We start from the raw sequence: 21,713 nt of genomic DNA, 5'->3' as shown, positions 1-21,713 counted from the left end.
AATTTGAAAAATCGAGCAAATAATTATTGAAAATCAGTACTTGGATCGTGTTCTCAATTTTTGAGGACAAATATGTTAAGAGGTGCAAAAAGAAAATAATAAAAGCATTAGTATTAGTATTGTAGGTATTAAACTCATTAATAATTGGATGGAATATGTTACGCACTATTTAAAATTTTTAATGTATCGTCTGAAAGAGGCTTCTTTTTTATGGACGAAAAAATTAAATCAAATTATAAATCTGATATAAAAAAAATTTATGCGTTTGCTCAATTGATAAAGTTAATGAAAAGATGTACGGATCTCTAAACTAAACTAGATCAACCAATATTACGCTATTGAGAGACCGTCTCTCCGGAGTTTTTGTGTTAATATTATGCTCAAGGTTTTCTTTCCTTTCTTCGCAATTGTGAATAAAATACATTTTCATGTTGACGGATGCAACAAAAAGAATGAGGGATTAATAATCAACATATAATGTCATTGTTCACTTTACAATTTTCCATTTTACATCATACAAAGAGAAAATTCCGAAAGAATTTCCTTAAATGGCATTACTTCCAAATGTATAATTTGCGTAAGAGTAACAAATACTTAAGGCATTTGGGAAGTTTTATTAAGTGAAGGATCTGATTGACTGTGAGACACTACTAACGTTGGAGATGAGAGAACGGCATTGGTCGCGGCTTCTGACGAATCTGACGACTCTTCTGCAAAAAAAAGAGAGGAATTATGTGACAAACATCCAAGTAAATTTCTAAATTACAGACTGTAGAAATTTGACAATGATGGCTTGCATTTACGCGTCAATATGACACAAAAGTTGAGTAGCTAGATTGAGTACAGATATAAAACTATGCTTGATTGGTAAATTGACAAAACCCGAATCAGGAAAGAACAACATGAACCGACTAAATGATCCGAAACAATCAAATCTGATAGGTATGACTCGAAAATGAGCCGATCATCTGTACTTGACTCAGATGACTTACTTGTAGACCTGTCAAACGGGTTGGGCGAGTCGGGTCGGGTTAGAATACGTGTCGGGTTATATACGGGTCGGGTTAGGGTCAGAATACGAGTCAAGAAATAATTTTTAACGCCATTTTTAAACGATTTTTTTAATTTAAAAAATATTTTTTTGAAAAGTAAAACATATTTAAAACTATTATTTTAATCATATTCAACATTTACATTAATTATATTGACATAATTATTAAAATAAAGTTTTTTTAATAATTATTTTATTATTAAATATTATAAAAGTTATATAAAATTGACTTTTTACTTGAATTTGCAATTTAACTAATAAAAAAAATAATTTTTTAACTATATTTTCAAATATAATATATAATAAATAGGGTTATTTCATAACAATAATCCATCATATTGGTGGTCTGCAATAATCACTCCATCCTATCAATAATCCCAATTAAATCCAACCTAAGCACCATACCTTCTAATAACGAACCAGCTCATATTTTTTTAAGTTTATATTGCAATATTTAATAGTTTTTGGACAACCTAGCTGGTATATGTGATGTTCATGTATAATATTTTCAAGTGATGAATCAAGTACTTGGTTTATTTGATACATATAAACATAAAAAAAATATCAGTCGGTTCGTTATTAGAAGGTATGGTGCTTAGGTTGGATTTAATTGAGATTATTGATAGGATGGAGTGATTATTACATACCACCAATAGGATGGATTATTGTTATGAAATAACCCTAATAAATATTAATATTTTTAATAAAATTCATGATTTTCCCTTGACCCTAAGAAAAACGGGTCGGGCGGGTCAAATAGGTCGCGGGTCGAAAAAACCGGGTTTATAACCCTAAGAAAAACGGGTCGGGCGGGTCGGGTTTCCTGGCCTGGTCGGGCGGGTTTTGACAGGTCTACTTGCTTGCATGCCCTGCAATGTCTAAACTCGGACTTGCTAGATCAATAGGTGCACGCAGCTCAAATATTAGAACTAATTTTGTCGTTGCCAAAAGAGAAATTAAATAAAAAAAATTAATCAACTTGCTTAATGAAGCGAAAATGACAGGCTGCAGGTAACAGCTTGACACACTATGATGGAGGACATAACTATCTATTCCAGGAATGTAGCTGAACTACCCCAGTTAGCAACTAGAATACATCTGTCACTGTTCTTAGCGACTTGTAGGCGTTGTAGCGTAGCTGTTATATAACCTTTCCTTAAAAAGTCTCAGTTCTAAGTTTCTAGGGCTACATTGTGTCTGGGGAAAAGGAGATGAGAAAAAAAGACGCAAATGCATCCATAAGTAGGCTAGTCGACAACCAGAATTACACAATGTTCAACCCAGAAAGGAGTTGGAAAAATAAAGAGACCAGAAAGCTGAGAATTTTATCCTGAAAGAAAAAACAGACGGCGAAATATGGATGGTTTCAGTACTATAAATCTCTTTTAAGGCATAAGGTGGCTGTATGATAGCATATGGTAATGTAAAACCACTAATTGAGGGGGAAAAATGATACTCCCATCCGTCCCGGTCAATTGTTGTTCTTTGGTTTTGGCACAAAGACCAAGGAAAGAGGAGAAGGCCTATGATAAGATGACAAGTGGACCAAATTGAGTGTGAATGATCAAATTGCTCATCAAATGCAATCCTAAAGTAGAAAGGACGACAATTGAGTGAAACACCCCAAAAGGGAAAAGGACAACAAATGACCAGGACGGAGGGAGTACTTCGTAGTTACTACAGTTGTACAGTAGTTAATATTGCCGAATAAAAAGATGGAATAATGAATGAAAAGTTAAAGTTTACTCCTGTAGGACAGTTCTACCGAGGTGGTTGAAGAGTGTTTATTTTAGAGGGTTGTGGTGTGGTCCGCGGTGTGGTCCGTAATTGTGGGGGCTCAAAAATCTGAGCAACACAGGTAAATTAATTCACTCTGTAACACGTTCAAGCAAGATCAGTTGCAAGATAGATTTATCTACATACATTAATTTAAGGGTTATCCAGAAACTGGCGCAAGAATTTTATCTCAAAAACCGACTATTTTTGACAAAGATCAGACTTATTAAGGTAGGCCTGAAACAAAATTTCGGCATAATGAAAACATAAGAACAGGGAATAACAAATGATGGGTAAACATACCGAAAAGTGATTTAATTGACGGCTTCTTATGTTTGGAGTCTTTCTTCTTCAATTCAGCTGCACGGTCATAATCAAGAAAATCGAATGTCAAACATCATGATATTGAATAGTTACGCAATGTGGAATCCGTTTCTATGTTGCATGCAGCATAGTTATGATCTGTTGAAGGCCTCGAAAAAGGACCCGCCTTGATAGTAACATCAAACAATGAAAAAACAAAAGCATGGAAGAGGCTGACAGTTATCCCACATGTTATTTGTATTATTACGGTTCAACAGCGCATCACCATGCTGGACAAAGATAAGTCCCAACTAAGAAGCAGATAACTATCTGTACGATCCTTTCGAAAAGTAGTACACTTCTTGATTATCCGGCAACATCAAGCACATTTTAAAGGAGAATTAAAGGACATGGGGTTCGATAGAAGTAACAAACTACAGTGAACTAAAATAAAAATCCTGACAATATTCGATTTAACATAAGTTCCTGTTGCCATTTTTTACTGAAACACATATTGGTCGAAGATGATGCTAGACTGCTAGAGTTAGAAGTTATTCAAGTATTAGGCTCCAAACTGAGTTGAATGAAGCTCAAATGTTGTTGTACGAAGAAAAAACTGGGTTTAAATAGCCTTTTCCGGGTTTAGGACTTCAGAGGATCAATAAGTCACAATATCTGGCGTTTGACACACCTAAGAACTCCAGATGGGATGAATGAATAATGAGAATCAACATCTTCTCAAGGGCTCCCACAAAATGCGTGGATAAGGGGAGGTCAGTTGTACGTGATAGATGAACCATCTCAACCAAAACCTTAAGGTTATGGTTGAGGCCCAACTATTATAAATATTCCTAATACGCTCCCTCACTCAAATGCCCGTCGGGCTTGAAGAGTGGTTAGTTGTGCACCGGCTCCCTCGTACCGTGTGCTGGGTTTCCACTTCGAGTTTTTGAGGAGTTTTGAGGTTGCCAGGATTTGAACCTGTGACCTTCGGTCACACTGGCTCTGATACCATGATAGATGAACCATCTCAACCAAAACCTTAAGGTTATGGTTGAGGCCCAACTATTATAAATATTCCTAATAGTACGCAACCTTACCCCAACATAGAGAGGCTGTTACTGGATGCCCCAAAATGAAGATTGCGTCGAGAATTGCATTATGCAACTATAACCTCACAATAAAAAGAAGCGTAACCAATTAGTGAGATATATCTTGTTTTATTCCATCAAATAATACTCCGTATAGAATAACAAGTCTTTGGCTCCACTGAAAATGAAACCAATGAAAGAACTAAAAAACCCATTATTGTTTCTACACAAAATAGGTATATCTGTATAAGTTAAAATTCAACATAGAGCACCCATACGGCAAGGAAAAAATAATGCCGATAGGCGATAGTCACATAAGATGCAATTCCAGTCGGACTCATAGAGAAATAAGAAACAAATGCACACAGAACTGTTGAGACAGAAAGGGAATCAAGATCAGGAATACCTATGCCAGGAAGTTGATGATAATCATTCACAATTTCAAAGTTTTTGTATGTGTATCCCACAAAATTAAGATCCTTGGATGATAGCATCTGCAGGACCAGGGCACATAAGGGATAATAATTATGTATGATTGAAACCAAAAACAAAAGGATAAGATCACGGTCAGCTTGCGCACCTTTCTCCAAGGACCAGTTTTTGAAGTTGATTGCGATTGATTTTCGGCCTACGAATTTCATGAAAATTGCAATGAGTCCAAATAAGTTCTACATAAAAGGTCCACAAATCAACAGAAGCCATACACGAGATTCAGTACCTCATCAAAATTCTCGAAATTCTGAGTGTCTAACTCATCAATGACCTCAGGAATAAAAGCAGCCTCTGTTTGGTATATCCTTTCCCAGTCAATACCATTGAACCAGGGATGAACCTGAAGTAACCAAAAGAAAGATAAATCATTTATATTTCTAGAGAATTCTCGAGTCTCTAAATATGCGTTAGAAGGATAAACCACACAACACCTTAATCTCATCAGCGCCATTTGAACCAAGTCTCTGGTCGACATTGCACAACAGTTTACTAATAAGATCTGTTGCTTCAGGAGTTAGCCTTGCTTCCTCAGGGTATTTCAAGTGAGTCCTCCAATTTACTATCTACAAAGTAAAGAGGAAGAGTTCCTTAAAACTTTACACGCGTCAACGATTAGCATGTACAATCCAGGTTATTATACTTGCATTAAGGGATTCAATAATGCCAAGAAACTTACATGATAGCTAAAATCATAGTTAGAAAATAGATCATGCAAAGATCTATACTTGTATTAAATTAACATGTACACTGCATGTTACAGTACTATTCTTGCATTAAGCATGTGCAATCCATGTTACTAAATGCTATTGTGATTAACGTCTGCTGACCACTGTCAATTGTCAAAAGAGAGAAAACAATTCCAGCGAACAAGATGCAGCATTTTCAGAACATGAAGCAACACTGATAAAGCAAAACAAGGGTGAAACCTCAGTATTTACCTTTCGACACGTTGTCATAGGGTCATCAGAGTAAAAAGGAGGATATCCTACAAGCATTTCAAACATAATTGCCCCGAGTGACCACCTGTGAATAGAAACATTCAAAGGCAACATCATCAAAAAAACATATTGAAGGCATCATTAACTAAGCAGAGAGCCTGTCATCGGCTATGAAATATAATGAAATAAAGCAAATAGATCACTAAACTGTTGATGCATTGTACGAAGCAGTTTTCAGAGGGTAAAGTTGCAGTGTTGCACACATCCATCCCCCATACCCCACAGGCAGAGCCAAACCCATTGAAGCAGTAAGGTGTTGTTAATGACTTTACTGCACACAAGTATTTGACTTTAACACAGGTTAAGGTTGTTCATGAGAAATTGGGGCAATGTTGTTGTATTAAGCACAATTTTTTTTCGGGTGAATTCAAGAAAAGCATTTTCTGAAGTGACCGGGTCAGATAAAGTGTTAAACAACAATTAAAACATTTTTATTTTATTCAGTGAATACAGAGTTTAGTAAAACGAAAGGACTGATTTACTGGACACTGGATCGAGTATCACCCATGTACCACTGAAAGACTTTGAAGGTGGACTGGTCAGGTATTCTACCATATTAAGATCAATGACCAGGTAAATCCCGCTTATAAACTTCTTAAGTTCTTATGTAATAGCATACTACGAAGTTGGCCAGAATTCAGATTGTTCATTAGTTTCTTACCAATCGCATTCCATTCCGTAACCCTTCTTTAATAAAACTTCTGGGGCAATGTAATCAGGTGTACCAACGGTGGAGTAAGCCTGCATGTTAGCATAATACACGCGTGAGAAAACTTGAGTCCCAGCCATCCAAACAAAAGCCATATAATATTTAGAACGACACCTGGTGCATGTATGTGTATACCTTGGATGCATGGACAATTATCAAGATTTAGTTTATATAAAATGAACTTATTAAACAAGAAAGAATCACTCCTCCAAAGAAAACACCGTGAACATACAAGCATTCTACGGTTCTTTTGCCAGTGCTGAAGTTGCTCTAACTGAGTACGCCTTGGCTTTGAAGAGCCATCATTAGTGGGAGATCCTCCAATTCCATTGGTAATTTCAAAGTCCTCTTCGAGGGTACTGCAATCTAATGGTTTACACAGACCAAAATCTGACAGCCTTAAGTGCCCAAATTTATCCAGTAGCAGGTTGTCAGGCTTAATGTCTCTGCAGTAGGTAACCATGAAAACTTAGCAAGTTAGCACGATTCATAAGCTAAATTATCGATCAATCAAGATCTAACTACAGAAATCAGTCATGGACCTGTGAATGTAGTGGTGTTTGTGAATAGATTCTATGGCCAATACAGTCTCTGCAATATAAAATCTTGCCTCATCCTCTGTCAATGTATCCTTCCTCATAAGTAACGTCATCATATCACCACCAGGAAGATACTCCATGACGAGATACAAGAATTCATCATCTTGAAAGGAACAATAAAGCTTAACAATACAATTGCTGTCAACTTCAGCAAGCAGATTTCTTTCCGCTTTCACATGTTCCACCTGTAATTCAAAGTAATGTGGCAGTATAAATATTGAAAGAATACTAATGTAATCATCTTAAGGAGCCTACTAATCATAGGAGTTATACATACACCATTATAGTTATTACAAATGGAGGCTACACAAAATGGAGACGGAATGTTGTAAATAGAAAAAGACATACTTGTCCCCGGCGAAGCATCTCTGACTTTTTAAGTTTTTTCATGGCATATACATGGCCAGTAGTAATTTCCCTACAAACTCTGACCTGAAACATACAGAGACCAGTTAATTGATACGAATGCATCTTACAACAACCATTTGTCGTAAAATAGATACAAGGATATCACAATTTTAAAATTTTAAAATTATTTTTCTTCTTCCTGCAGCTGTCACAAGATCTATGTACAGTTAATTAATTATATTAGATCAATGCATAAAAAAAATTACCATGATCATCAAGAACAAACCAAAAGTAATGAACACAAGGGTAAGGTTGCGTACATCCGAGCCCCTCCCTCCTTTACCTCGCAATTTGCGGGAGCCCTTGACCCTTGAGGCACTGGGGTAATGTTGTTGTAACAAAATCCAAACTTGTGAATTGAAAAGGCTAGAATTGCATACCTCGCCAAATGCACCCTTGCCGATCATTGTCAGTAACTCAAAATCATCAGCACCCATTTTATGCCTCTGTAGACGCATGTATTCGGTTTCTTTCTTCTCCAAAAACTTAAGTAGGTTGTACTGGTCTTCTTCAGACACATCCGCATCAGCTAACTTCTTCTCTAATATAATCCGACTGTTCACAGATGACAAACAGCACATGGTATAAATGTATAATCATATTGATCAAAATTGTTATCCTTTAACTCTACATCAGAACCCAGTTTTAATTAACAGAACATTCAGACATCAAAGAAAACATGCAATTTCACACTAACAATGGCAGTAAATAATGAAAAGAAAAGGGTAAGCGATCATATTTCTTCCTCCATCAGATTTATATTTTCCTCATTTGTTTAGATGTGACAATTAAGATTTAGTGATGAAATATCATTATTACCCACACGATCCTTACAATTCCCTACCCAATACGAGTATCAACGAGGTGGAGGGGCTTGTGTTGTGGAGTACATAGCTAGGGATTGCACCAGAAGTTCACTTTTGTATTGTACAGAGATATAGAAAGGGGACAACTACTTAGAGGTGCATTAAAAAAGAAAATGACGACTATATAAATGGGATGGAGCGTTGTGTATTCTATGTTAGAAGTTATACCCGTCTTCCTACAATGAAGTCACGATGATAGATATAACAGCTCAAGCAATCTCGACAAATGACACTATTATCAGACAGTCACAGAGAAGCTAAAAGTCGACCATTTGCAAAGTAATAAACCAGCATACAATTAGTTGTATCCAAGTTTCTAACGCATACCGTTCCTTCCTCTCTTGCAAATTTTTCATCTGATCTTTGTAATGCTTCTCTATAAATTGCTTTGCTGCTGCAACCCTTTGTCTAGTAATATTTGACGGTGTGTCATCATCTAATATCGAAGTTGAATCTTCCCTTCCCCCCATTTCAGAATAGGTTTTACACGTAGAGCTCAGTTTGTCACGCGACTGAAACTTATTTAACCAACTCTTGGCTGAATCCATTTTCTTTTCTCTATGAAACATTCACAAAAAAATAAAAATCAGTGGTCACACTAGTTTATCAGGATCTCACCATCACCTATCGGAAAAAAAAGTATAAAGAAACACACCAAAAACAACCTCATCTCATCTGTAAGTTGTAACTGCTCAGGTGAAAGCAATCCAATTTTGTTTTGCAAAAGGGAAAAATCCTACTCTCAAGTTACCTGCTTAAATCAAAATGGAAAAATACGCTAGTAAGACCATTTTACATAAGCATTATCGTAAAACTACATGTTATACCTATTCTAACTGTCATAAATCGTAAAACTACATGTTATACGCGTCTCTAAATGGTTTTCTGGTATCTTAATGTAAAATTGTTCTACATGAGACTTTCTATACAAAATTATCGATACCAATTAATTACAAACCACTAAAGTCTAACTTCAAAAATGAAAAATCAAATTAGGAAAAAAAAATCACTAGAATTCTTCTTCAAATATTATACCAAAAAAATACAAAATTCGAGTTTTTACAAGTAAGCCTCCATTGCAAAGGGGCTATTTTTTGCTAAATATGTCATTGATCCTAGAAAGATTATACTCAAATCTTAATCAAAATTTAACACCGAAAATTTCCTTTGTTCCATTTGATTGTATACGTTTTTCAAAATCAATAATCAATGGTTATGCCTTATGAGCTGGAATTAAAAATCATAATTCCTACTTCGTCTATTCCATTTGATTATATACGTTTTTCAAATTAATCCTAAATCCTACTTTCCTTATTAGAATTCAAGTTCCCTCTCGCATATTCTGAAAAACGTATACAATCAAACGTAGAGGTACTCTACTACTAGGTATTCCCTTCGTCCCAACTCTCAATCATTTGTTTATTTTTGATCAAAAATAACGTTTACAAAGAATATAAAAGGTAAACAAATGACTGGAACGAGTATTTCTTAACACAAGCTTAAAGCACAATGTTGGTCAAAACAAACTCAGATAAAAACAATAAGATCACACAAGAACATTATACGATCTAACATCGATCAACTAAAAAAATTTGAACATAAATTCATCACATTGATCATGTAATATACAATTTGAATATATAATAACACAAAATCAACAAAAAAATGCAAAATGTATAAGAAAAAATGCGGAATTAAAATGAAATAAAATACCGAGGGAAATTCGCAGACCGAAGATGAAGATGAAGATGAAAATGCAATGCTGATCGTCGGTCCGCGAAAATTTCCAGAAATTTTCCAAAAAATAAAATAAATAAATAAAAATTGAAGAAAAATGGAAGAATGATGAAGAAAGAAGAAATGAGAAATGCGAATAATTCGGAAGTATAATTCTAAATTATGGAGTTGGGATGATTGAATTTTTGTGAAATGTGTGTTATTTTGGGGGGAAATTTAAGATCACTCTTCTATTATTATTATATATAGTGCTCACATGGTCAATTGGTCATGGTGTTGGTCATGCCTCCCTCTATTATGTTATTTTTTTCATATTTACTTCCATTTTTTTTAAATATTTTTTTCTAATTTTTTAAATTATTTTTGAAAGGTGTTAGGTTTACTCCTTTTGTCCCGGTTGTGTGTTTGAACTTTCTCTTTTGTGAATGTTCTTTATGAGTAATTTGATCCGCCATGTATATTTTGGTCTGCTGTCATCCCGTTACGGTAAGTACAAATGGTTATATCCACTCTCCTTAGTCTTTATGTCATAAGTAAAGGTAAACAAATGATTTGAATGGAAAGAGTATAAATTTTACTTATTATAAAGTTACATTCATTGATGGAGTGTTTGGAAACATTGAGATTGATTATGTTTTAATGATTTCAGATGTATAGAGTAGGATATATTTTTATTCAGTTTCAGAAACTTGCTTGAGATCGTGTGGATTTTATTTTTGGGTTTCAACTTATTAATGATGTTTGGAAAACTCGTGTAGTTGGAATTGGGTGTGGCGGGTTTGGATCAAGGAAGGTCACATTTGTTACTCACACGGACATATCAAACAATTTTGCGATTAGAGGTCTAAATAGTGATAGAATTGAAATTAAATTATTATTATTATGAGGTAAGGATGTGAGAGTTTTAAAAATTTAACTAGGTTGGAATTGGATTCTAAGGCATCTAAAACAATTGTGATATAGGAGTATACTATTATCTATGGTAATTAGCGTAAGTTCTAAATTTCTAATTGTCTAGGGGAGTACGATGATATGGTATACCAGATGATCATATTAGTGAAAGTCTTTAGGTAGTTTTAAAATCTGTTAACATTAAATTGCACTTATAATAACTTGTTTTATAATAAGAAAAATCAACCGCGTAAATGTTATTGTTGTAATCTTAGAAAATCTAGTTAATAGAGTAAGTCAAACTCCCTTCACCCTATTTTTATTGTACCCTCTTCCCTTTAAATTTATCACAAAATTATAGTCTTCTTTCTAAATTTAATAACTATTTACACTATAAATCACTAAATTTCCAATTTTAATAGATTTCTTAAATCCACCAAAGATATAAAGCAGGATAATATAGATGAGATTAAGGGAGTATAGCCCGCAATGGTGGAATCTGTGGTTAAAACTTGGGTAAAATTTTCAGGATATCCAGGTTCAAGCCTCCCCAGGAGCAATCTTGTGGAGTATTCTTGACCCGAGTCCATTCCTCGGATGGTTCACCTGGTATACAGATTAAGGTTGTATAACAACGTGAATTCCTGGACAAATACGGTAGTAAATTTCTCGGATATATTTATCTCTGGATAAGATTTCCTACAGCTGTTATATTTAATATTTATGCGCTTTATCTACTAACTTTACATAGATGAAGATCTTATCCCGAGATAGAGCATTAACATGTAAAATGAAAGGGATTATCAATACTATATATATAATTCGGAAATCAAGGGACTTCAATGTAATTAAATAACCGGAAATTGCCCATGGTACCCCTTAATTTTGTCGGATTTCCAAGGTACCCTGCTTTTAAGAATCTGCCTATGATATCCTTGAGTTTCCATTTTTGTGGCCATAGTACCCCTAATGTAACAGCCGTTAAATGAACATTAACTTTTGATGACGTGGCAATACTAATCATTGATTAACTTGGGAGGGAAAATAAAAGAAAAATGACAACAATAGCCCCCGAGGGCGTTTGTTAAGGTGAAATGTAGTTACATGAATGCTTTATTCTCCTGAATGATAAGGACTAAATACTCGCTTTATTTTCATCATTTATTTATCTTTTAACTAAATGAAAAATAATAAACAATTCGGATTAAAGGTATCACTAAATACTTTCCAAAGTCTACTACTGACGAAAAAAAATACTCGTATGTAGAAGCGCCAGATTATAGGTTAAAGATTTCCTCAAATAGCAAGCTTTGCATGGGGTGATCCGTGATCATATGTTCTAAATTTCAATATGCGAAGGGTTATTGGTTCACACCAAATTGTGTTAATAGCAATGAATTCATACGTTAGTGTAATATGAATACCGTCTTAACTTAAGACGGTTCTAAACAAGATTTTAAGATTTGAAACCGTTTTTTTATTTTTGTTCAGGGGAGTTATTAAGGCAGTTTTAGCGCTACAACTTTTGGTATTGGCATGTGCTACCTTGTTTACTGCTGTCTGAGTATCTCGTCTTAGACTTCACCAACTAAACTCGCTAATAAAAGCACATTATATTATCATTTATCAACCCCGTGTTAAATGGTATCAAAATGTTTTTAAGATGAAAATACTTTGATTGCAAGCTATAAGTTATACAAAGCTCATTCTCAACCTGGTAATAGGAGAAGAAAATAAAAAAATATCCTGCCTCCTGTCGACGACTATAAACTTCAAGCTCAATACACCACTCTTAATACAAGAATAGTTAACATGGTGATGAACTTGGTGTATAACAGAGAAAATCAACGTAGAGCGCGCCTAAATGACCTAACGGTGAAGCGTGAGGAATGGCTTCTCTATGGCTGAATCGCGAATAGAGGCTGCAAAAGAACAGTCGAGATGTTAAAACGTCGGATGAAGATAATGGAGTGCAAGGATTAGGATTGGACTCATATCTGAGATCGTCTCATATAAGATTCACTATATGAGACAGTCTTACATGTGAGACCGGCTCTTATGAGAGACGGTTTTACATTTGAGGCCATCCTATCAATGCAATAATCACATGGTTTCACATTTGAGTCTCGTAAAATGATACTCCCTCCGTCCCCGTCAGTTGTTGTTCTTTGGTTTTGGCACAAAGATCAGGGAAATGGGAGGGGGCCAATTACTAAATGACAAGTGGAATAAATTGAGTGTGAATGATCAAATTACTCGTCAAATTCATTCTTAAAATAGAAATGACAACAAATGATGAGACACTCCAAAATGGAAAAGGACAACAAATGACCAGGACAGAGGGAGTACAACAATACAAAGCCTCACTGGAAGAAAAAATTCATAGTTGAGCAGGAGGCTTACCGAATCTTTGCTCACGGGTTTTGCATCTTCAGCAATCACTTCAACTATAGTTCCTGCTTGTTCAGCCTGCACAAGGATATTGATGAGAGAAGTGCGGTGTTTGAAGGATTGTTGATAATTAACCACGACGACAACTTCACCTTTGTGGCCGACAGGCAAACTATTACAGCAAACTTTCATAGAACGGTCTTATAATTTTTTTTCGATTTAGTTATATTATGGCACAAGACCAAGGACCTACAGAGAGTAAAGCCTAACACTACACACGATGAAAGAACATAAACAGATATAAGAGAGATGCATTAACCATATATTAAGTGGGAAATACATAAAGCATAAGGGTTAGTCTCACATGTGGGATCGTCTCATATAAGACGAGATGAATTCATATCGTGCAAGGTGGAAGTTTGTGAAATAATGCACACAACTACATTGTTTAAGATTTGATGAGGTGGTCCTCAAACCCAATCGTCCATACTAAAACCGACTTTTATCACCTTAGGTTGCTAGAGTTCCTTTTCGTTTGATACGAGTTGAATCCACTCCTCGAACCCAATAGGACCCATGCAACAGTAAATATGCTACTACCCTATAATATATAAATATGTCTCTCTTTTTCAAAGCAAATAGAAATTTGAATATGTCTAGTTATAGGTATTGTTTTTCCTGAATACAGTCCGTTCAACGTATTTAAGTAGGCATGAGGCAATCTATGTTCTACAAGAGAGACAGGGGAGAGCCAGACACACTTCTAGCGTGAATCACAACTTCCTTAGTCAATACGGAAGATGATCGCGTGAATCAATAAGACAATATTTGATCCCAGGAATAATGCTACGTATTTCACTGCAGGAACTCCTCAAATGGACATACATAGGCTCCACAAGGAATGACATACCTGAATTTCATTCATCAACTTCATGGCCTCGATAATGCATAGGACCTGTCCCTTCTGCACTTTATCTCCAACCTAGGGCAGTTTTGAAACTATTCTCAGCAAACTGATAGAGGGCAAAATAGAACAGAGGAGATAAAACCTATTGGAGTATCCGACTGTCCGCGCATTTGAGACTTCCGACATGGTTAAGAAAATTGGATACTTCATTTAACAAACATGAGATTTTTTCCATAAAATAACAGTCTGCCACTTGGACATGCACTGGTGTTGGAAAGTTTTTTATGGGTCTGAGACTCTGAGTAACATAGTTGAGATAAAGATATAACTACTTGCCTTCACAAACGGTGGCTCACCAGGACCTGGACAGCGATAAAATGTACCAGCCATAGGGCTTAGAGTAGGTGGAACTGATGATTTTGCTGACGTGGCAGCAGGAGCAGCAGGTTTTGGAGCCGGCAAAGCAGGGACGGAAGCAGGCGGTGGTGCATGCGAAGTTGGGGAGGCCATTGGTGGAGGAGACTGCATCATAGCATAAGGAGGAGGGCTTTGTGTTGGTTCAATGGCCAGTTTCTTCCTGATTAATATCTCACAGTCATGCTGCTTCAGTTGCAACTCCACAATGTCTCTGCAATCCACAAGCCTACAGAACAGTGTGTGATCAGTCCCGTCAAATTTTAGCTCATTAAAATCAACAAGGAATACCCCAATAACTGAAGAAAAATACTCCGTATACTCTAATTTCTTAATCTCTGTTCTCATCATCCTCCATCTTCTTTTAGCTCTTTGCCCGTAAACACAATCAAGAGGGCAGGATCTTGCTTTGAGCAGAGGGCCCCGGCCCTAATGACTTTTTTAAATCTCGCATTTTCATGTAAATTTTCGTACATAAACTCATCATTGACCCCTCCAGCTCATGGGTCCTTTTCAACATTAGGTCAAGGGTTCACATATAGGTCCCGTCCAATTATTATTCCAAGAACTCCCACTGACGACAATGTTTTAAGGAAAAGATATTCCCTCTCATTCTTTGGATTTGCACCATTTTTTAAAATTCGTAAGGAGAATTTGGAAAAATGGTGCAAAATCTACAAATCCAATGAGGCGGAGTAGTCTTTACGAAAAAGGATATTGTCAAAGTTTATCATTTGGATTTCCTGTAACTAGACAGAAATATAAGCAGTGCGGCAAAGTGACAAAGCTCATCACTGTAAATTCCAGAGTTACTTTCGCAAAAGGGTTATGATTGATAAAATTGGATATACTGTAATACAGATACTTATCCTTTCCTCTACATCCTATCAATCCATTTACCCTTCTCGTTACATCATTTCCTTGATTGCTATCACCAGTTCACTATTCACTAGTGCATGAAATTGGATATACTGTGATACTTATACTTTCATAGAAGAGGTGCATATTACTCCGCTCTCCATTCCATTTATAATATCCCAATTTTATAGGCTTCATATTATATGATTTCATGATGAAATGGTCACTCCATGACTTGCAAAATTTAACTGCAAGGTGCTGCATCACCCTCGCCATTTGTTACATAACGAGTAACAATATATGTTCTCTTTTTAAAGTTACTGGATATAGAAACAGGCCAATTATTTTGAGATGAACCAAAAAATGGAGACTATATAAGTGAGATGAAGTACTTGACAAGGTCGGAGACTTGATTTATGAAATCAGAAATAGATTCTTCTGACAATTCAGTAGCCGAAGATCCCTTGGTTGGTTCATCAATCTTTGTTTCTTTGACAGGTAATCCTGATTTAGCTTCCGAGGTAGCTGGAGCATTATTAGAACCTTCCACAGCAACCTTGCAATCAGAAATAAAATAGTGTATATGGTAAATTAACCCTTTAAAGGCATGATGTTAACCTCGGACAAAAAAATATTTCCCAACTGAATTCCAGAAGGATTACCTTGTTCAGTTGGGACTTCACTGCGACCATACGGCTTGGAAGAGGCTACAAGGATTACAGCAGGACAAAAAGCAATCAATTATATAAAACTAGATAGCAATTCCAGCAGGTAAACAACTTGTGTCTTAACTGTTCACCATCTATTGTCCATACAACTTCGCGTCCTGATGCAGCTCAGAGTCTCAGACTTCCCAAAATTTGACTGTTAATTGCTAACCAACTTAAGTCTTGAGATAAAATATGTTAAAAAATTAACTCCACATTTCGTATATATGGATTAACCAAAGAATGCAACTCAATCCGCCAACAGACCCTTCAACCTTATTCCTTCAAGCACACTCATAACTGGCTGATCCACCTTAAAGCACATGGATCCCCCAAAACATCGTAAAGAAACTTTTTTTGTGTGCATTCTGATCTAATTTGTTCTTGAAACAAGATAATATAATTGCTACATGGTAATCATTAATAAATTTTCAACTCATAGGTCATAACCATAAACTAAATTTTCGACGTTGAGGTAATAGTCATGAAAACAGATGTTATACTACTGCATAATGCATCAAGATCCACTTGGCGCTTTAGAGGAATACCATAGCTCATTAGATCCCCAATTTCCAATTAGCAAGTCTCCAATTTAGTATCAATCATAGCTCAATGATGGCACCAGTGGTGGAGCTAGAACCTCCCCCTCTGAAATTTTCGAATTTTTTAGCTAAATTTTTCGAATTTTTTTCGAGTGCACCTTATATTATTATTACTCATCCCCCCCCCTTCAAATTTTTCGCACCCCCTGAGCTCAATTCCTGGCTCCGCCACTGGATGGCACAGGATTCGAACTCAAGACCTAATGTCCACAATGTTTCCGTCTTAACCACCCGAGCTTAAAGAAAAACAACAAAAACAAACTCCCAATTCCCAATTTAGTGTCAAGCATTAATTGGTTCATTCGGATTTGGGAAGGTTTTTAGGCTCATAAGCTAATAAAATGAGGAGACAGGACTCAGACTCAGATTCGAACCCGAGACCTAATGTACTCAATACCTCTGTCTTAACCCCTCATGGGCTAACCTAGTCTAGAGCATGAATTGGTTCATTGGGAAGGTTTTTAGGGTCATAGGCTAATACAATAACGAGACAGGAATCGGACTCGGACTCAAACCCGATGCCTGCTGTTCACAATACCTCCGTCTTAACCACTCGAGTCTTGACATAAACAAACAATTCCAAATACCCAATACATTACAGATCAGATATCACCAATTGCACAAAAACCCAAATCAAAACAAATCACATTAATGAAATGAAACAATTACCCAGATAATAAAAATCCAAAGAGGTTATACCTTTGATGAAAAAAGACGAAGCTTGGGTTTTGGAGAAACAGGAAAAGAAAGCTTAGGAGGAGAATGATGATAAAAATGGCGTCTTGTTGTTGATATTTTAGCAACAACAGTTGATGAAGATGAAGTTGTTGCTGGAAATGAGGCCGCCATTGTTGTAATTAAACTTGAGTTCTTTGTTGTTGTTGTTAAACAATGTAATGTAACAATGGAGGAATGAAGATGAGATGAGATGGGTAGTTGTTTTGTTTGTGTTGTTGGAAATTAAAGACTAAAATAATAATAATAATTGGTATTGGTATTCATGGATTGAAGCATGAGGTCGATGATTTCGATGAACAAGATGAGACTCCCAACCTTTTTTTTTTTTTTTTTTTTTTTTGAGGATCGATGATTCCAATGTTATGTGAAAAATAGTGTCATAGTGTGTAGTGTGCATGGGTTCGAACCTGGATACTACGTAAGACTCTTAAATCTCGATAGGTGATTGCTCCAAATGGAGTCACATTCAACTCTTTCGAGATGATTTGAAAATCGTCACTGATTCGAAAGGATGAGATAAGTAAGGATGACAATTATGACCCAAACCGAATCCGAATCGAACCGAAGGAAAAAATTCGATCCAAACCCACTCTTTAAAAACCCATTCCCGATCCACTATTTAAAAACCCATATCCATATCCGCTATTGGAAAACCCGAACCAAATCCAAACCCGATCCATTCATACCCGAACCTAATCTAAATGGATATTATTGAAAATTTAGGCTTTATTAACCTTGAAATTTATATTTTCTTATATAAGATTAAATTTTTATGTTGTCAAATCAAGTTTCGTATTGGGTTTTGAATTATGTAGTAGATCGGGTATAATACCCCGTATTTTATATAATCGAATAAACGGGTATTTTTATATATTAATTATTATGTATTTTTATATTACTAATTATGTCGGGTTACTTGTTAGTCGAGAATTATGTTAAGTTATCGAGCTAAGTTATTTAAGACGGGTTTATAAGGAATTCGAAAGGTGAGCTAAACAATTAATCATCGACCCATTTGAGCTGGCCCAATAACATGTCCAGCCCAATAACCCTAACCCAATTTAACCCTAACCCTAAACCCTAAACCTAATTTACCCTAACCTCCCTCAACCCGCCTCCCTCATTCACGCCTCCCTTCTTCACCAGCTCCAAACTCAACCTTCACGCAATTCGAGAGAGAGAGAGATAGAGGTGGTTGACGGCGCGACAAGGAGGAGCACGAGTGGTTGTCGATCTTTGTGAGGCTACCGTAGTGGCGGTTTTCGTGGCGATTAGGTAAGCGATTAACTCCCTTCCTCCTGTTTCGTATTTTTACGTCGGGTTTTGTTGGGGTTGTGCGTGTCTTGGTGAGGTTCTTTGGTGGTTGTTGACGGGGTATTTGGGTAGTGGGGTATGTGACGAGTATAGTGGTGGTGGTTAGGGTGGTTTTGGGTGGTGGAAATGGCGGCGGGAGGTGTTGTCGACGGGGGTAGACACACGGGTTTACATGTGCGTTTTTCGAGACGAGTTTAGGTGATTAGATTTGGGGTGGCGCCACCGTGGACTAGGGGGAGGTCGAAACGGTGGCGCCATGTCGTCTGGGTTTGTGGGATGGCGGCGAGTAGGCGGGTGGTGGTATGGCGGGGTTGAGTAACGATTGCGGTGGTTGCGGGGAGGAGAACATAGGGCGTTTGGTGAGGCTCGGTGTTGAACCGAGCCGCCGACGGCCGTGGTTCACCTCGCCGGCGAGGGTCGACTCCGATAGGGGTGGTTCTTTGGTGGTCGGGTCGAGTGGGTGTTGGGGCTGGTGGTTGACACGGCCTCACGGTGGCCTGTGGTGGCGGGTGAGTGCGTGTGAAGGGGGTGGTGTAGGTGACGAGTTGTTCTTCGTTTTGAAACGGGTTTCGTGATAGTTAATCGTTATATTTCGATAATGGGTCACATGTTTAATTAATTAATTTAATTCCGAGTGATTTAATTAAAATATTTAAAGACGGGTTTTAAGTCGGGTTGTTGAATTGTTTTATGTTTGATTCAGGTTTTCTTAAAACGTTTAATTCGTTTAATATTTTATTATCACATTAGTTATTTAATTTAACTCCCGAGTCATTTGAATAAATTATGGGTTTTTCTAACCTATGCCCACTGGGCATAGGTTAAGAAAACCAAAAAAAGAAAGAATTTAATGATATCTTTATTGGAAATTGTAATATACAATTACTTTTATTTTTTTTCCAAGGAAAATATTTAAATCTTTCTATTTTTGCTTTCTTAACCTATGCCCAGTGGGCATAGGATAGAAAACCCGATAAATTATTCCCGAGTCAATTAAATAATTTATTTAATTTAATTCCCGAGCTGATTAAAATAATTAGAGATGGATTTTGAGTCGGGACTGGTTAAAGTGGAAAGTTACTATTTCGGGAAAGCTTCTATTTTGGGAGATTGCTATATTTAGTAGTTAGTAATTATAATTATTATAATTATTCTAGGTGACGAATTCGTGAAGGATCGGTAACCAGATTCATTGCTTACTTTCTGGACTGCTTAACTGCTTAATTGGATTTGCTGGTACTTTGAGGTAGGGAAATACACTTGTCCTATTATCGTTGTTATTGAATTGAGTTGACTTGATTCGTGGTTGTTGATTTACGTTATGTTTCATATACGAGAAGGTGATTGACTGAATTGACTATATTGAGTATGATATCACAACATCGGGTAAATGGCATGATTTTATGATTTATCAGTTCAATGTTTTACATATTGCATTGCATTAATTACTGTTGAGCATTTCATGTGCATTGGAGTTGGAGGAGGATGTGGTGGTGACGATGTTGGGATACGATGCGATGTTGTGATAAGGCCCAGGCGGGTTCTGCAGGACTTGCCCTGGTGTCCTCAAAGGTATGAGTGGCAGATCGGCTACGGTCGATATATATATATAGTCTACCGGGATCGGTATGGTTGGTTGTCCGGGTATGAGATGAGATATGAGTTGAGATGGAGATGGAGGTGACGGAGGAGCATGCATATCATATTTATTGTTTCATTGTTTTCCCTACTCAACCTCGTGGTTGACCACTGTATTCGTGAACACCGTGATGAACCATAATGGGAGCAGATTTGGATGTACTAAAGTTTAGGCGACTTGGGAGCTATGGGATGCGTGAGGACTTGGCCAATCTACCTAGAAGTCTAGACCACCTAGAAGATTTTATCACTTTATTTATTTTCCATTGCGGGTTGTATTTATTTCATATTAAGTATTAGTTGGATAATTTGTAATAAACACGTAATCGTTAAGTTTTAATTTAAAGTACTTTGGCATTGTTGTACTTTGTTATTCACTACCTCGGGAAACCGAGATGATAACAGTCCGGTTTATTAGGGAATGTCTTGCTAAAGGCTCCTTCATAAACCGGGGTGTTACAAAGTGGTATCAGAGAAAAACGATCCTCAGGCCTAAACCAATGAACCCAATGAACGTAGGATGTGTCCAAGTAAAATGAACCCCTGGGAATAAACTGATAGGAGCTCACAGTGCGGTTAAGAAGGCGCCCTTAATACGTGCTCTTTTGCCCTCTCGATTTTGAACCAGTAACCCGAGAGAAATTGAGTGAATGGGTAGTTAGAAGGAAAGCCTTGAATATAATCGAGTGGATGTACACCTTGAGACCCATATGTTCTAACCATTCTACAGGACAACGTTACGGTAAGTATTTTGTATGAATGATGATGTGATCATATGATGTTGTGGAAATGAGAAATAAATCTTCGTGTTCAGATTGATAATCAATGAAGTGTTGGAATGTGGTAATCGTGAGCGTGAAAATAATTACGAAATTATGATATATTTACCTAGGTGGATGTTGAATGATGTGCTGATAGTACTATTATGTCTAGTGATATGCGGTTATGTGATCCCAAAGCCATGCTAGTATAGTCTTGTGATAGTAATAAGAAACACTATTGAATTGCATGTTTCTAGTCATAGCAATCATGATTAGATTTAAGGAGTAGATCGAGATGCAACGGGATTCTATGGGGTAGATGTTACGAAGGTATACAGTGTGAGATTTAAGTTAGGATGAGTTAGTATCGATAGTGTGGTTGTAAGAGCTTGGAACATAGTAGATGAATGACCTAGTGCTGAAACACGTTTGTTTGATTTTACTCCCTAATTGATCTTGCTG

The 21,713-nt window shown here is 36.6% G+C and overlaps 2 protein-coding genes across 4 annotated transcripts; both read right to left on the bottom strand.

Moving 5' to 3' along the window:
* Positions 1–439: 439 nt before the first annotated feature.
* LOC141652491 (uncharacterized) lies at positions 440–10,247 on the bottom strand. 3 transcript variants are annotated; one of them, XM_074459994.1, is made up of 15 exons: positions 10,007–10,247; positions 8,959–9,044; positions 8,621–8,851; positions 7,808–7,982; positions 7,368–7,451; positions 6,963–7,204; positions 6,653–6,866; positions 6,373–6,452; positions 5,652–5,736; positions 5,145–5,276; positions 4,940–5,053; positions 4,802–4,849; positions 4,628–4,715; positions 3,131–3,187; positions 440–710 (listed from the first exon to the last, which is right to left on the bottom strand). In XM_074459994.1, exons 2-15 carry the CDS (start codon positions 8,961–8,963, stop codon positions 595–597), a joined length of 1,671 nt encoding a protein of 556 aa, XP_074316095.1. In that variant the 5' UTR covers positions 8,964–9,044; positions 10,007–10,247; the 3' UTR covers positions 440–594. The 3 variants fall into 3 exon arrangements, with proteins under 3 accessions (XP_074316095.1, XP_074316096.1, XP_074316097.1); XM_074459995.1 differs by having other exon boundaries at positions 8,949–9,044; positions 10,007–10,223; XM_074459996.1 differs by lacking the exon at positions 8,959–9,044 and having other exon boundaries at positions 10,007–10,077.
* A 2,329-nt stretch (positions 10,248–12,576) lies between these two features.
* On the bottom strand, positions 12,577–17,972 carry LOC141652493 (biotin carboxyl carrier protein of acetyl-CoA carboxylase, chloroplastic-like). The gene is made up of 7 exons (XM_074459997.1): positions 17,500–17,972; positions 16,154–16,198; positions 15,884–16,047; positions 14,556–14,862; positions 14,223–14,294; positions 13,325–13,390; positions 12,577–12,843 (listed from the first exon to the last, which is right to left on the bottom strand). The coding sequence occupies exons 1-7, from the start codon at positions 17,647–17,649 to the stop codon at positions 12,820–12,822; spliced, it is 828 nt and encodes a 275-aa protein (XP_074316098.1). The 5' UTR covers positions 17,650–17,972; the 3' UTR covers positions 12,577–12,819.
* Between the last annotated feature and the right edge of the window lie 3,741 nt (positions 17,973–21,713).

This window comes from Silene latifolia, chromosome 4, assembly GCF_048544455.1.
Source record: "Silene latifolia isolate original U9 population chromosome 4, ASM4854445v1, whole genome shotgun sequence".
In the NCBI taxonomy this organism is placed as follows: Eukaryota; Viridiplantae; Streptophyta; class Magnoliopsida; order Caryophyllales; family Caryophyllaceae; genus Silene; species Silene latifolia.
Note: the sequence above shows the minus strand (reverse complement) of the source record. Positions and strands in the feature narration are given on the sequence as shown.

Excerpts from the sequence above, each read along its gene's own strand:
- LOC141652493 (XM_074459997.1), bottom strand. The coding sequence starts at position 17,649 with ATGGCGGCCTCATTTCCAGCAACAACTTCATCTTCATCAACTGTTGTT. Across the intron at positions 14,295-14,555 it reads GTGAGCCACCGTTTGTGAAG|GTTGGAGATAAAGTGCAGAA; the intron begins GCAAGTAGTTAT and ends AAACTGCCCTAG. Across the intron at positions 13,391-14,222 it reads AGTTGATGAATGAAATTCAG|GCTGAACAAGCAGGAACTAT; the intron begins GTATGTCATTCC and ends ATCCTTGTGCAG.
- LOC141652491 (XM_074459994.1), bottom strand. Across the intron at positions 6,867-6,962 it reads AAACACCACTACATTCACAG|AGACATTAAGCCTGACAACC; the intron begins GTCCATGACTGA and ends TACCTACTGCAG. Across the intron at positions 5,277-5,651 it reads CTATGACAACGTGTCGAAAG|ATAGTAAATTGGAGGACTCA; the intron begins GTAAATACTGAG and ends TTTACTTTGTAG.